Source organism: Harmonia axyridis, chromosome 1 (assembly GCF_914767665.1).
Source record: "Harmonia axyridis chromosome 1, icHarAxyr1.1, whole genome shotgun sequence".
Lineage (NCBI taxonomy): Eukaryota > Metazoa > Arthropoda > Insecta > Coleoptera > Coccinellidae > Harmonia > Harmonia axyridis.
The window spans coordinates 84,044,795-84,060,630 of record NC_059501.1 but is presented as its reverse complement, the minus strand read 5'-3'; the positions used below and the strand labels follow the sequence as shown (position 1 = coordinate 84,060,630).

The 15,836-nt window shown below is 33.3% G+C and overlaps 1 protein-coding gene and 1 long non-coding RNA gene across 2 annotated transcripts; both read right to left on the bottom strand.

The window, feature by feature from the left end:
* Positions 1-1,458: 1,458 nt before the first annotated feature.
* On the bottom strand, positions 1,459-3,024 carry LOC123688631. Its single transcript, XM_045627235.1, has 2 exons — positions 2,816-3,024; positions 1,459-2,617 (listed from the first exon to the last, which is right to left on the bottom strand). Exons 1-2 carry the CDS (start codon positions 2,862-2,864, stop codon positions 2,073-2,075), a joined length of 594 nt encoding a protein of 197 aa, XP_045483191.1. The 5' UTR covers positions 2,865-3,024; the 3' UTR covers positions 1,459-2,072.
* A 1,717-nt stretch (positions 3,025-4,741) lies between these two features.
* Positions 4,742-10,147, bottom strand: LOC123688632. Its single transcript, XR_006750075.1, has 3 exons — positions 10,060-10,147; positions 9,124-9,190; positions 4,742-7,450 (listed from the first exon to the last, which is right to left on the bottom strand). It is a non-coding gene; the product is annotated as an uncharacterized LOC123688632 (long non-coding RNA).
* Between the last annotated feature and the right edge of the window lie 5,689 nt (positions 10,148-15,836).

Genomic DNA, 15,836 nt, shown 5'->3' with positions numbered 1-15,836 from the left:
AAAGCACCACACATTAAAAATTTCAGAGTTATTTGTACAGGTTCTTCATATTTTTTGCCATCGAAACTCATAGATAAGATTCTTAATTCAATGGGTCCCATAGCAGATGTATTGAACCGATATTTCAGCAATAAGACTTACGAAAATATAAAAATTAACAAATTCAGGATAATTGCCAATTACCTACGTTAAGTAATAGTTGAAGATATAAATTCGGAATTTAAAACAAAATTTTTCTCTCAAGACTTAAATCCTTTTTAAATCTATTGTGAACGGTTTGAACCTACGCCAATGAATTATTTCTAACTTGTTGATGGTACATAATGATCAGATCATGGCTCATAAAATTGGTATGGCCATACAGCTGTTCCATTACACCAAAATTATGATCAAACAATAACAATGATAAGGTTGAGGAGAAAATATTGCCTCTGCCATTTGTTTTAAGTTTGTGTTTTTTATCGATAGTTCCGTAAACATTTCGCTATCAGGTCTGTGATTTTCGAATTTTTAGTCGGGAATGGACTTTGAAGAATTTGTCCTAAAATTTAATTCTGTCCGTCCGGTCCGGAAACATTCAAGCGGAAAGACTTGAAACTTTCAGTTCACAGTTCACATATATTCACAGAAAAAATGAAATAAAGAATGAATATCCTCCTGAGTCCCGACATAATATTAAAGGTGATATAAAGGTGATATTTGGGATTTCGGTTCATTTAACACTGAAAACGTCACAAAATTTTTTTGAAAAATTTTATTCAAGGGGAAGTACAAAAAAAATAATGTCCAATGAGATGGACATCAGGACGATATCATTATAGATTATTATGCAAATGAAAATTTCTGAAGCAATTATTGCTACCTGTCAAGCACAAAAATAGGGTACATTTCTCACAATAAAATTTAGTTTTCAATTTGCAACCTGGATTTTTACATCTGACTGCGTTCTTGAGTTCACTCGCCACAATTGGTAGATGTAGATTTTTCCCTTTTGAAGCAGATGGGGAGGAAACTTGCGAAACAGACATGTGGAAACTGTTTCTGGTTATTATTGATGGTAATTTATTTTCAGTGGCACTCTCCAGGTTCGCAATTTCAAATAGATAATTTGCATAAAAAATCTGGAAATCGAGAAATTTCGAAATTTCTGCAGATCTGTCACCTAATTTTTTTCTATCGTTTCTGTATAGAATCCACGAGTTAGCTACTGCCAAGTCCATTAAATGAAGAATAGTCTTCACTGTCCACTTTTTTGTTCTGGTGCTGATACGATAATAACTTATCATTCTGTCAATCAGATCGATTCCCCCCATGCAGGAATTGTATTTGCTGACTATGTTCGGTCTTGGGATGTTTATGTATTTGGTGTCTTTTTTGGACCATCGCTTACACTCGTCTTGAGGTTCTACTTGTAAAGCCGTAGAAGCAATCAGAACACTTTTCATATCGTACCAATGTACCACCGAAATTTTTCCGTCTGCCCTAACTGACATTTCTGAAGAACCTCGCCCAAGTCTTGCCATTGTCTTTTCAGGTGTTAAATGCACACTCCTGGGAATTCTAGATTTCATTATTGTACCGGTGACTGTCATCTTTTTTTCCAACATGTATTCCAGAAGCGGTATTGTGGTGAAGTATCTGTCAATGAAAATATGCGTTCCTTCTTTCAAGGTTTCAGTTAATCTGATAACAGATGAAGGGCCGATTCCTAGATTTTTAGATTTCTCATGTAAAAAAGTGTTTTTTCCTTGATAAATTTCAAAGTCGAGAATAAGCCCGTCAGGGGTCGCACAAACAAAATTTTTCAGTCCCTCAGGATTAGGCTTACCTCTAATAAATTGCTTCATTCTGCAAACTCCAGTGAAGGGAATCATTTGTTCATCGATGGCAACTTCTGAGTATCTCGGTAACATCAAACACCCCTTCCGAATACGATCAATTAGAGGACGAATCTTGTACAAGCGGTCGGGCGTTTTTTCTTGAGGAGTGACATTGTTATCGATCACTACTTTCAGGTTATTCCTAATCAAGAAATATCGATCCCTGGTCATTGCAGTAGCTATTGCACTAACTTAAGTTGTTTTTGCCCAGTACATTCTTACTTGGGGATATTTCAAACATGACATCAAAATTGTAATAGCTATAAACTTTTTAATTTCTGGTAATATCAGATTCATTGATTTTCCCTTCTCTTCCAAAAATTTCACATTCGTGCAATCACAAATATTCTGGAGAATCTCATCATCCAGATACATTTTTAAATAGTCCTGAACTTTCCAATCTCTGCGAGATTCGACGTTGTCAACAGGTTCTTCAAACACGAAGTTTGGTGGAATAAAGTTTTTCAATATTTTCCAATTCATGCGGTTTCTGTTATAAACCCGTTCAGTAGTTATCCTTTCTCTAATCACACTTAGCGGCTCGTCATCAGAATCTTCTTCAGACAAAATGTCCTCAGGAGCGTCCTCAATTTCCTGGATATCTTGCTGAATCTCGAAATCAACTCCATCATTAGAAAAATCATTTAATTCTAAGTCTGAACAGTCGGCATCCAGAAGTTGTTCGATTTTTTCATCGTCTACTCCAAATCTCAGTCGTTTTTTCGTCCCGAAAATCGCTGAAAGAGAAAGTATCGTTATGTGGAAAAAGTTTGAGTATGACCTACTGTCCAACTGGATGGACAGGTACAAAAATTGTCATTTTTTGTTCAATAACACTTGTAGTAAAAAAAAAATGATTTGATTACATTCTTAGAATACTAATGCAGTGACACAAACAAACATCACACATAAAATAGGAAAAAATCAATACTTACAGTCAATAGTTGTAGGACGAAAGGCGGCCATCATGAACAAAATTTTCATAAACAAATAACAGCGCACTGTGGCATAACAGCAAAACAGCTGGGCATGCAACGCGTTCGTAAATTCATCCAATACGTTGGACCGAAGGATTTACTGTCGTAAATTCACTACAATATTAATAATAGGCTTGAATCTGGATGTCCAACATATTGGACATCGGGACTCAGGAGGATGATGAAATGAAAGAGAGAAATATGTTAGAAAAGATTCCATGATGAAATGAACAGGAGATATACATTCATCAAGGGAAATATAAACAATATGGCTCAAGACATGGAAAAATATAAGTACACTTTTTTTTAAACCATCAAATATTTAACATTTTACAATTGTTCGTACTGGTTTTTCTTCATTTTTTATACGTCGAAACTTATACATAAGATTCTTAATTTAAAAGGTTTTATACCAAAGAATTCTAAAGTTCTCGAATCTATTCTGAACGATTTGTACCTACGCCAATGGGTTATTTTTAAATTTTGAACTCTACTTCCTGACCATGATTCATAGATTTTGTATGGATTTACTGTCGTCCCATAACAATTAGGTGTGATGAAGCAATTACAAGGTTGAGGAGGAAATATTTTTGACGCCTTCATTTTTAGTTTGCGTTTTGAATCACTCTTACCCATATTTCATAACTTCGATAACTGTCAAGCGGAAAGACCTAAAGACTTGAAACTTTCAGAGTACAGAGAACTTTTCTAGTTTACCTACAATCTTTTGAGTAAATAAAAGAAATTGTTTTGACAACGCTTCTAGGAATCCAGTGGCTAGCGCGGATTTTGTCTGCAATTTTTTGAGATAAAAACGGCCCTCCAAACAATAAATAGGAAGGAGAAATTTTTTGTCACAAATTAAACGAGCAATTCAAGAATGATTATACTTATACAGGGTGAGTCAATAGTGCTCGATCGGTCCATAATTTTTGTAATTCGGGCTAGGAGAAAGATTCAAATTTTGACGGAATCGACAGTACTCATCGCATATGCTTGAATTATTCTCGACTTTTCACGCTGGTTCTAAAGTGGTCAACACGATGATACTTTTTTTTAAATGAGAATGCTCAATTTTTATGTTATACTCATAATCTCCATAAAATTTTGATTTCAAAATACACCACTTGCCATCATTTATTTGTAATACTTTTGATTAATTTTTTGGCAAATTTCATAGTTATAATGGTTTAAACTAAAGATCATAACTCAAAACCGTTCAAGATAATTGTATGTTTTAGTTTTTATCGAATGTCCGAACAGTTTTCAAGTCTTCTGCGAATTTACGGATCACTCCACAGGTGATATGAAAGAAACAGCAACTTAAAAAAAATGCACTTTGAAGAAGTCCATTTATTCAAATGGCATCACGGAAATATAGCCCAAAACTTTTAAGAGTTATCGACCGATCGGGCACTATTGACCCACCCTGTATATTTAGTTGCATCGATAGTCCATGATTTAATCAGTCGTTCAAAGCATCTGACTATAGTATATCGAATTTTTCAAATATGAAATTCAATCATTTCCCTCAAGGAGGTAGGTACATAACATTCAAGCAGAAATTTTGAAATTCTATTTTCCGGAATTCCAACTTTAAATTAAAATCTCTCAAGAAGTGATAAGTAACAATTCTGGAACTATCTTACATTTTAGAATTGCGTAGGTACCTATAAAGCTCATTTTAGCAGCATTCGTTAAAGTACTCCCTCAAGTTAATAAAAACACTTTTATGGTTCAAAGTAGATGTTGGTACACACATAATTCTTCCAAAATATATTAAGAGAAGACACATTCGATGTAGCTGTCAACAATATTAACTTATTTCAGGGTTATGTGTTGTGTTGTTTTGGGATCGGGACAAATGAAAAACGGACAAAAAGATATTTTTTTACAATTTTTATTGATTGTCAGCTTACAATTTATTTCAGCCACGATTTCAGTCTTATAATTCAAGAAAAATTTGGTAATTTATATGCATAAGTAATATTGTAAATTGTATTACATATTCTAATATAATGAAAAATAAATGAGATAAAATAGAGATATTCCTTCATATCCACATCAGCCATAAATTCGAAAAAAATTTACTGAAAAAATCCGAATCGTTAAAAGTCCCGTTTGATAAAGACACTTCAACATCCGGCAGTTATACGGGAAAAAAACCGGCGGAAATCTCTAAAAATTCCTACTTAGTTTTTTTTGCGAAGCAAGTTTCACAGGCTCTTCAAATCACCTAAAAAGGCTATCCGCTGAAATTAAGAGAGAATTTCCCATTTTTATTGTCACGTAGATCCAAATATCAATTTTTCAAACCGGACAGCAATGAACATAACTCTCGTCGATTTATTAGGGGATAGAGTTATTCATGGTTCTGTTCGGTGGTCTTGCGATGCCGAAAAGAAATTTAGACACGAATCGAAGGAATGAACTGCCTCATTCTAGATCACTTAAGTAATCAAGTTCAATCCTGATCGCGAGTATATTATCGAATTCAGTAAGATCGCAAGACCTGTGACGCCAAAGTAAAGGCCGAAAAATTAACCAACAAAAACGGAAAAATACCAAGTAATAACGTAGCAAGAAGAAAAAGCCCGATGAAAATTACCTATGTTTTCCATCGTTTTCAGAATCAGTCGAAATTCCCGCTTTTCATCTTTTTTCAACACGTACCTATGTCAATTTAGCAAATAATTCAAGTTGATTAGTTTCGAATTTATGGGAACGCTTCAAATCAGATCTCGAGGTCTCGAGGGAAGATCGATAAAACCTGTACAGCTCTTTCGAAATTCCGGTGCGCCATAACCTTGAAAGGATTTCAAGAAAAAATAATCGGCATCAAAAATGAAAAAGTAGCAATTAACATTGGAACCAAAATCATACAGTGGGTTCTACTCTGGTTAGTCAACCCTTTAAACCAACAGGGTAGATCTAGGAGTGTTTGTCCCGGCAACTTGTCAGTGTCTTCATCGAGCAAAAATGAATGAGCGTTCATTCATTTACACCCAATTACAGACGTCATCGAGCCAAACCATCTTCAATTTCTGCTTGTTTGGGGACCTACGTCAAGGAACACCGGTCAGTACAACCTTGGTTGAGGTATTAATTCGAACTTCCATTCCATCTTCAAAACGCCAGTTGCTTTCTTCTTGTCATCACGAGGGGGTAAGGAAAAAGAGGGATGATGAAGAGAAGGGATGAGAGGGTTAAGGACACTTTTTTCGTAGCTCAAGGATTCAGAAAAAAGTGGCTCACGTAGGCAGGTTCGCATACCTGAAGAAGACATATCCACAACCAGGACCGTTATGGAAAGTCAACCCGTTACCTCATGAACACTTATGGTAGTTTAAAACACAATCATAATAATTAGACTTCTGATATTTTTCTGGTAATAGGTTGATCATTCTCATTCTCTTTGAACTTCTTAGATTCATCACATCGTATTGTGCAAGGGATTCTACATTCTGCGCCTCAAAGGATGGTCCATCCTTTTGGATTAATTTATTACAATCTAATTTATGTATGTACATAAATCGAAAATCTCATCTTCATCTTCTGAGACATCTTATATTCGTATCAACTAGAGTCTGAAGGTTTCTTCACTTAAATTCTTATCAGGAAAATCTTCTCTGGAAACTTTTGCCAATCCATTCGAAGGATTCCGTTTCCTGGATCAAAGGATTGTCCATCTCTTGGAACCTTGCAAGTTCATTTTATCGTATGCAAGCATTCCTCTTCTGAGACTTCGGTATCCTATTTCAGTTTTTCTTCAAGACACTCAAATTCTTCTAAAATCAATTACAAATATTCGCTCCATCGTTTCAGCTTCCTGTGAAGGGAAAGATTGTTTATCCTTATTCCTTCGAACGACTCAGTTAAGATGTATGAATTTGAGATTTTGATTCTTTTAGACAGCTTTTGGTGCCAGCTCCAGTATCTTAATCAAGACGTTTAAATTGAACTACTTATATCTAGAATTGCTTCTGCATAAATTCTGCATCGCAATTTTAATGCAGTCTTTGTTCAGGATTCTGTCTCGAGCTTTGTCTAAATATATTTGTTCGGCTTCCCGTATACCAAAGATTTGTCATCCCTCTTCTGAAGCACTTGCATCTTGTATGTCGAAGGTTACAGCATACCACAGATTTCCAATAAACTTCAAGGATTCTGCTTCCAGTAGATCGATTCTGCTTGTGCTTTACCAATATACGTCTTGAAGGCAGCGGCTATATACAATGGAAGGGCTCACACCAAAGTAATATGCCTTTATCGTGAAGGAGATTGCATCCCGTATGGTGATGGAACGCTGACCACCCATTTTCAGCATACATTTTAGACCCAAATGAACTTCAAGGATCTAGCTTCCATTATGTTGAACGGTCTTTTTCGAAACAACGTCTTGGAATCATCACCCAGATACCTCTTGAAAACCTCGGCCAAATATAGATGAGAAAAGCTCATGACTTTTTTTTTTTAATTTTTCTATTGATAATTGAAAATATTTTTTTTGCCAGTCCTAGTTGAAGCCATCCTGCTGCATTGTTATTCCATGATGAAGACCCTCCAGATAAACTGGCGTCGTCCTTCAAAGTCCTATAAAAAAATTAATCTTTAAGAGGCGATGCTGATAAAAAAATTTCAAAAATTTTTTAATATTCACCCATACTTATCTATCTAATCAGGATTCATGAAAAAATCCACTATAAAAAGAATACAAAGAAAAAAATTGGCTCGAGGAGGTGATATTTACTATTCTAATTGTGATGGTTCATAAATTTCCAGATATACACTATGTAAATACACTATCAGTTTTCAGACCTTTGAAATGTTGCGTTTTCACTTTTTTCGACGGTACAGTACATTTCAAGAGCTTTGGGCCATTTTTTAAGAAGACAAAATGATATTTAGATGTCGGAAACAAGTTCCCTGACTAAAACAACCGAAAGCAGATTCCGATAACGAATTTTGAGCAAAATATTCAACAAAACTTGTTAGAAAATGAAATCATTTTCCTCATTCTATTTGAAAATGATCACGGTAAAAACACATCGCTGTTTTAGCTCTACAACTCTTAAACCAGAGGAGATAGACAAAATCTGATACCCTATTCTCGGTCTCTTTTTCTGAGAAACTAACATGGGTAGTATTCATTTTTGGCCACCTTCTTTTGTTTTCGAGTTATAAGCGAAAATTGGAAAAATGGCGATATCGAAAAACATTTATATCTCCGATAATACTGATGATGGAGCACTGGAATTAAAACATTATACAGGCACTTTTTTACTTAGAATCCAGTGGCGTGCTCGTCTTTTCAAAAAGGTTTTTAATTACGAAGCTATGACCCAAAGATATGTTTTTTCAAATAGGAACATTGAATTTCTGTGCCCTGCCATTTTTTGAAAGCTTAATTTTTCCTGATTTCAAAAACACATCGTATGATTTTAATTCGAATAAATAACAGGAAATTGTCAAAAACCTTTTTTTATATAAGAGTCCCAATATTTATATGGTTTCAACTGTTGATGAGCACAGAAAAATTGGGATATACCATAAGATGTTATATATTTTTGAAATCAGGAAAAATTAAGCTTTCAAAATATGACACTTAAATGTAGTGTTCCCATTTGAAAAAACATAAATTCTAAGTAAAAAAGTGCCTGTATAATGTTTCAATAATTTCAGAGCTGCATCATCAGTATTAGCGGAGATATAATTTTTTTTCGATATCGACATTTACCAATTTTCGCTAATAACTGGAAAACAAAAGAAGGTGGCCAAAAATGAATACTACCCTTGTTACTACCTCAGAAAAAAAAACCGAGAATAGGGTATCAGATTTTGTCTATCTCCTCTGGTTTAAAACTTGTACTGCTAAAACATCGAAATTAGCCCACCCTGTACACATCGATAAAATAATTACGAAATAGATTTTGAAAGCTCAGAACTTGTTCCTTGTTCCTCTTGCTTGCTATGGTTTCTGCTCATCCTAAACTATTTTCACGATCGAACACGCAGTTTCAAAATTACCTGGAAAAAAATTCCAAGTCGCCTTATTTATTGAACCCCTAGTCGGATTTTTTGCAGCTAACGAACTTGACCGTGGTTCGAAATTCAAGACTTACATCAGAAAACAATAATCGAAATAAGGTTATTATAGAGGATGAAAAAGATACATCTGCCCTCCACTAAATTCAAAATTTCTTAAAATTGAAAAACGATGGAAAAATGCAAATATGTTGATATTTATAAAAATATTTGTTACTCACCATATCAGTATTTGTAAGATGTTGTGTAGCTTCAGTGCAGTCAAGTTAATAACCACGTTGATCGTATCTGTAAGGAAATAAAGAACATAAGAATATGGTACTGATTTAATAAAAAAAATCACAGAAATTTTAAACTGAATTTCACCATCTTATAAATGCAATTCGATAGTAGAGCATTCTATATTCTATATATCTATTTCTATTATATTCTTTCAACAACCAAAAAAAAAATAAAAATTGATATAAATATTGAAGAATATTAAGTAGTTTCAATTGTAATAATCAATTTCAACGACCATCTTAGCTATGCTTGAAAAATATGGACAGACGATGTTGCCAAACAATAACATCCAAAATTATGGTAAGTTTCGATTAATTTGACCCTTCAGCCAAAAATGAACTTTTTTTTCATTATTTCATCAAATAAATTCTACAAAGTTGATTATTCCAGAAAAATGGATTTTATGCAAGAATTTCAAGATGGCAAACGCCATTTTAGGTATTCGAGTTAGTCAACTATCCCAACAATTCATTGAACTTCGTGGCAAAAACATTGGATACAACAATGATAAAATAAAGTTGCAAATTAGAAAAATAGGCTGAATAACCAGTTGAAACGATAATTCTCTCGAAATTTAAGTACAATAGAAATTCCAAAACGAAAATATATTCGCAATGGATCAAGACCTTATGAAATATAAAAATAAAATTCGGTAATAGCTACAATATTTCTTATTTGATTTAATTCAACAGAGTTGTGTAAAATTGATTGACAAAATTCTATTAGGAAAGTAGTCCTGAACAACGGAAAATTATTTCAAAATTCAGAAGTTGCAAAATAAAATTTAGTGTTGCGGTAGGTCAAGTCATCAAGAAATATAAAATAAAATTCAGTATTGGGTAAAGTCATGCAGAGTTGGCAAATGAAGAACTTACCATGTTGTTACGATGATACGACACTGCTACCAATGCAGCTACAGGGTGACTTAATAAAGTTCGCTTTCGCGATTAAATTTATAGCCGGTTGAACCATGTGATTCTGCGCTGTCCTTACTTAACATTAGTCACATTAGGGTGCTAAAACATAGGCGTAACTTCTCCTTGAGTTGAAGGGTTTCACATCCAAAAAATGGCGGTAGATATTTCCTTGATATTATGATATTCCTCGAAAATTATCATTTTTCAAACCTTTTCGAGTAACATAATCTCATTATCTCAACGCTTTATCATGAAAATTAATGAACATGGCTTAAATCTATTTTATTCATTATACTGTTCAGAGATTGGAGACAATATGATACTCTGATACTTATGCTTTTTTAAATTCACTTATTTCTAGTGGTTAAAGTGTTATTATTCTTTCAATTATTCATCTACGTTTTCCCAAACTTGGTGATTTTATTCAAAAATTGTATACAGCATTCTTTATTGTCTAACATAGTGGCATACATTTCATTATCCAATGTAAATAATTAAAAAAAAAAAAGTAATGGGATATATTATTTAACCAGGATTTAATATCCATGTAGATATTGAAATCATAGCTATAGAAGTATGATATGTCTAAATAAAAGGATTTGTCTTAATCGTTGTGAAGTAGGACAATTAGATTTTTGCAATAGAGAAATTAAATCGAGCAAAACGTTTCTTCTTACATCTCAATAAATATGAGCCTCCATAATGAAGAATTGCTCTACTGATAATATCAAAAGATAAACCTGCCAAGTTATCCACCAGTATGTAACTCAAAGGCCAATTATAAAATGAAGAAATCTGATTTCAAGGACGAGAACGTCTCTTCAAGTTTCGTAAGAACATCAGATTTATTTTTACTATAAACTTGCGAATACTCTTATATATTTTCGAAAACTTAAGTCGAAAGAATATCAAGAATACCAGTTTCTTTGTTTCTGATAAGGGCCCATATTCGCCAAAAACTCAAAAGTAATCTGAGAAATTGAAAATACGTTTACTACAGATACTGCTATACGAATTCTTCGAGCAATTCCCTAAACTAATGTCTAGCAACAAAAAACTTTCAAATAGTATTCTTTTTCCGATAAATTTGAGAACTACTCCTTTTTCGTTGAAACCCTTAAACATAAGAAGTACATCAGCGATGTTATAGATTCGTTAAATTTTATAAACTACGAATTGAAGGACCACGTGGAAGTAGATCTCATCCAAGATCCATCTCGAAGAAAAACTTCTAGAGTTGGAAGACAAGTGCTAGAAAACAACTAAAAACCAAACAGCTCCTAAAAAAAAAGGAGTGAATAATGTAACTAATGAAACAAAGTGTGTATCCAAGTGTTATTAATTGATTGATGCACCAAGAATTTTCATCGTGTAATGGCCAACAAAATGAGACTTTTAATGTACATAAAATTCGAAAAATGAAAATACAAAATAAATAATAATGACAGCAAAGCATAAATAATAAAAAATAGTAAAAAATCCTTTATGGCCAAATAAATGTGATTTTTTTCAAAGAAATAGTGAAACGCCACTGCCTTATTTCCCTTCACCCCCCAAAATTGCATTTTAGTTTCAGATATTGGCGAGTTAGAATGAATATACCTCTCCCCTCTAACTTTGGATTAGGGCTCAAGGCCTTTCAAGGGCGAAATTTTCTAGCCTAGCTACTTTCTCTTGATAATCCGAGGTCCCAGGACCATGAGTCATAACATATTTTCTGAAGGATAAAAGCTTAGGCTTTGAACAGAGTCCCATGTACTTGTAATACCTGGTGAAGTTCAAACAGTAACACCTGGCAGATACCAGGTGAGAAATGTAACTAAAAAAAATCGACTTGACTTATTTTTAATCGGCTGATTTTTATTTATATGTTGTTAATATTACTCTGAAGTTTCATCAAATGGACAAAAAACTTTAGTCAGACGCTTTAAAGCTCTAAAAAAAATGGACTTATTCATTTTAAAATGACTGATTTTTACATATATTTTGAAGAATATTAATCAGAATTTATACCAAAAGCGTCAGATGCTTTTCATGAACCTAACATTATTCAGACGCTTTAAATCTCTACGAAATAAACATAGACTTTACTTATTTTGAAATGGCTGATTTTATAAATAATTTGTAAAATATTATTCTGAACTTATAGCAAAATCGTCAGATACTTTCCATGGACCAAAACTTTTTTTTCCATGGAAAGCATCTGACGTTTCTGATATTATAACTTCATAATAATATTCTATAAAATATATACAGGATGATTCTTTGATTTGTGCATATATTTCAACCGAAGATTCCTGAAGTCGAGAGAAACACTTTTTCCTCTGCTATTTTTTCCGATTCGCCTTTTTTTCTCACTTGGTATAGCGGGTATCTTGAATTTGACCGGACTTTGATGAAATTTTATGTTCGGAAAAGATTCATCACACCAATAGAAAACTATTTCGAAAATCATTTCCTTCGATTCCATTCCATTTACGAGATATAATTAAAAATTACATTTTTTATGGATTTTCAACAGCCTCTATCTTCTCAGCCGAGCCAAATCGGAAAAAATGGTAAGGGAAAAAACCTCGGGAATCTTCGGTAGAAATATATGTACAAGTGAACGACTCACCCTGTATAAAAATCAACTATTTGAAAATAAGTCAAAATTCATGGTTTTTTCGTAGAGCTTTGAAGCGTCTGACTGAAGTTTTAGTCATGGAAAGCTTCTGACGCTTTTGATATAGCTTCAGAGTAATATTCTACAAAATATATACATAAATCAAAATCAGCCGTTTAAAAATGAGTTTTTTTTTCACCTGCTATGTGCCCAGGTGTCACAGTGCAAACTTTACAAACTTGCAGGTACATGGGACTCTATTCAAAGCCTAAGGTTTCATCAAGGGCGTAGGTCTTTTTTTTTGGGGGGCGGAAATCGAAAAAATTTTTTGACGACTACGTTTACTCATATCGCTAATGTGAGAAAAAAGTTTGATAACGAAGTTTGAAGAAAATCACTCGAAATAATAGCATTTTTTTGATTACCTGTTTGATTGTTCTTACAGGGTGTTCCTAAATTGGAAGTAAGAAGGAAAATGACAGAATCCTTGGATAATTTGAAGAATAAAAAGTCCTTTAAACGGTTTGTTTTCTAAACACAGGGTGTTTCTTGTAGTTCTACTTTTTTAAGATGCTTATACCAGTTTATCGAATCTTTATTAATTTTTTCATCACAGCCTACTAACTGAATCTTTATAACAATGTGTTCCTGAGTATTACTAGAGAGTATTACTAGATTTTTTACTTGAAATGGATAGCAGCTAGATACGACAAAACTTCTAGAAACCAAAAAGTGTATTTTTAGACCAGAGTTTTTTTTTAAAAAGTTCTAGAGGAAAGAAGCGGGCACTCTTCCAGAAAAAAATATCACCCTGTAGATTTGCATTCAAAATTTACATAACTGTCACAAATTCAAATTAGAATATCTATGCCAAATTTAAGATAAATATCTTGTGAAGAAATATGCTATGACAAAAAAAAACGGAAAAAATCGAACTTTAACACCCTGTATCTCGAAAATAAAGTGATTGCGCCCATGTTATATCAGACTTTTCTTTTTCTTAAAATGATGAGAGGAATCTGTCATTTTTGTCTATACCTCCAACTTGGGACACCCTGTATAGTCAATTCAAAACTGATGTCTTCACAAATAAATTGCAATTTGAATGAAACACATTCAATTGTACAACACAGCACAGACAATTTTTCGATGCGAATAACTCAGTTTAGTTCTTCGATAACTCCAGTATTGAAATTTTGTGACGAGAAAACTTAAAAAATCACCCGGTAGACCATTGGCGCATCTATGAGGAAAAATACAAAATGAATAATAATGAAAGCAAAGCATAAATAATATGAATTAGTAAAAAACATTTATGGCCAAATAGTAGTGATTTTTTTCAAACGAAATAGTGAAACGCCACTGCCTTATTTCCCTTCACCCCCCAAAATTGCATTCCAGTTTTAAAGATATTGGCAGGTTAGTAAAATTACTATACATCTCGCTTTTGCCCTTGGCGAAGGGCGCAAGGCCATTGAAGGGTCCACTTTTCTTTTTATTCTAGCTACCTGCTCTTGAGATTTCTAACTCAAAATTGAAAAAATCACCCGATAGACCACTTGTGTTTCTATGAGGTTTTTTCAGAGGGGAACATGGTCATGGAAAAAGAAACAAACTTGAGAAGATCATTTGGCGACAAAGAAGGCGTATATCTCAACTGAAAGCAATGACAGTTCAGTTGGAAAAAGAGAATCTTTTTGGAACTGATAGAAAAGTTCATAAATCTCCTTTTTTTTCAAGGGAAAAAATGGTACGCCGCTTAGATATTTTCAGTTGAAAATTATTTTTGAATTACTCCCTCAATTTATGACAAAATAACCAGCCTTTTTTCATGAAGGGCACCGTTTTTATGAAAAAAAAAACCGTATTTGATTCTGTATTAAAGTTATTATCTTTCATTTTCCTCAGATAAAAACGGCCCTCTAAACCATAAATATGAACAAGAAATGTTTTCTAACAAATTGAACGAGCAATTCAAAAATAAATAAATCTCAGTGGCGTACCCACCTTTTTTTCTCGTTTCAAGAAATTGAGAGCTTTTAGAAGGTCATTTTTAAAAAATTGCAGTGTCTTTCAGACCACCTGTAGTGTGTGTGAATCGTAAATTTTCAGAAGACTTGAAAACTTTTCGAGAATATTTTTTTTTTTTCAAAAAACATAGTGTTTCACCACTTGCGGATCAGCCTATAAAGTCAAAAATGATTAATGCTTATACGCTGAGTACTGTACATTCCGTCAGAATTGCACTCATTCTCTTAGCCCAAAATTTAAAAAGATTCATCGACCCATTTGCCCAATAACAATAACAATAATAACTCCCCCCCCCCTGTATAGTTTATGATATCAAGTATCCATGAATTAACCAGTGGTTCAAAGCTGCTAACTATGGTTTCAGTCTTGAATTTTTCAAATATCAAATTCAACTTTTTCTCTCAATGTGGTACACAGTGTTTAAACCTTAACCACCGCTTAATAAAATTTCACAAAAAGTGATAAGTAACAATTCTATCTTCAAGTTTTAATGAGAATTTCGTAGGTATCTAAGACCTTTATTTTAGCAGCATTTGTTAAAGTACTCAAAGTTTTTCATTTTATGGTTGAAGGTAGTTTTTGGTACACACATAATTCTTTCAAAATCTATTTAAAGAAGGCACATTCGAAGTAGCTGCAACTATAGCAACCGATTTTAGGGTTATGAAGTGTGGTTTTGGAATCGGGACTAAGGATAAAGAACGAACAAAAAGATATTTTTTACAATTTTTATTGATTGTCAGCTTACAATTTATTTCAATCTTATATGTCGCAAGTACGGGTGAATCATGTGTAATATTGTAAATTATATTACATATTCTAATATAATGAAAAATATAAGGGATAAAATAGAGATATATACCTTCATATCCACATTAGCCATAAATTCGAAAAAAATTTATTGAAAAAATCCGAATCGTTAAAAGTCCCGTTTGATAAAGACACTTCAACATCCGGCAGTTATACGGGAAAAAAACCGGCGGAAATCTCTAAAAATTCCTACTTAGTTCTTTTGCGAAGAAAGTTTCACAGGCTCTTCAAATCACCTAGAAAGGCTATCCGCTGAAATTAAGAGAGAAGTTCCCGTTTTTATTGTCAC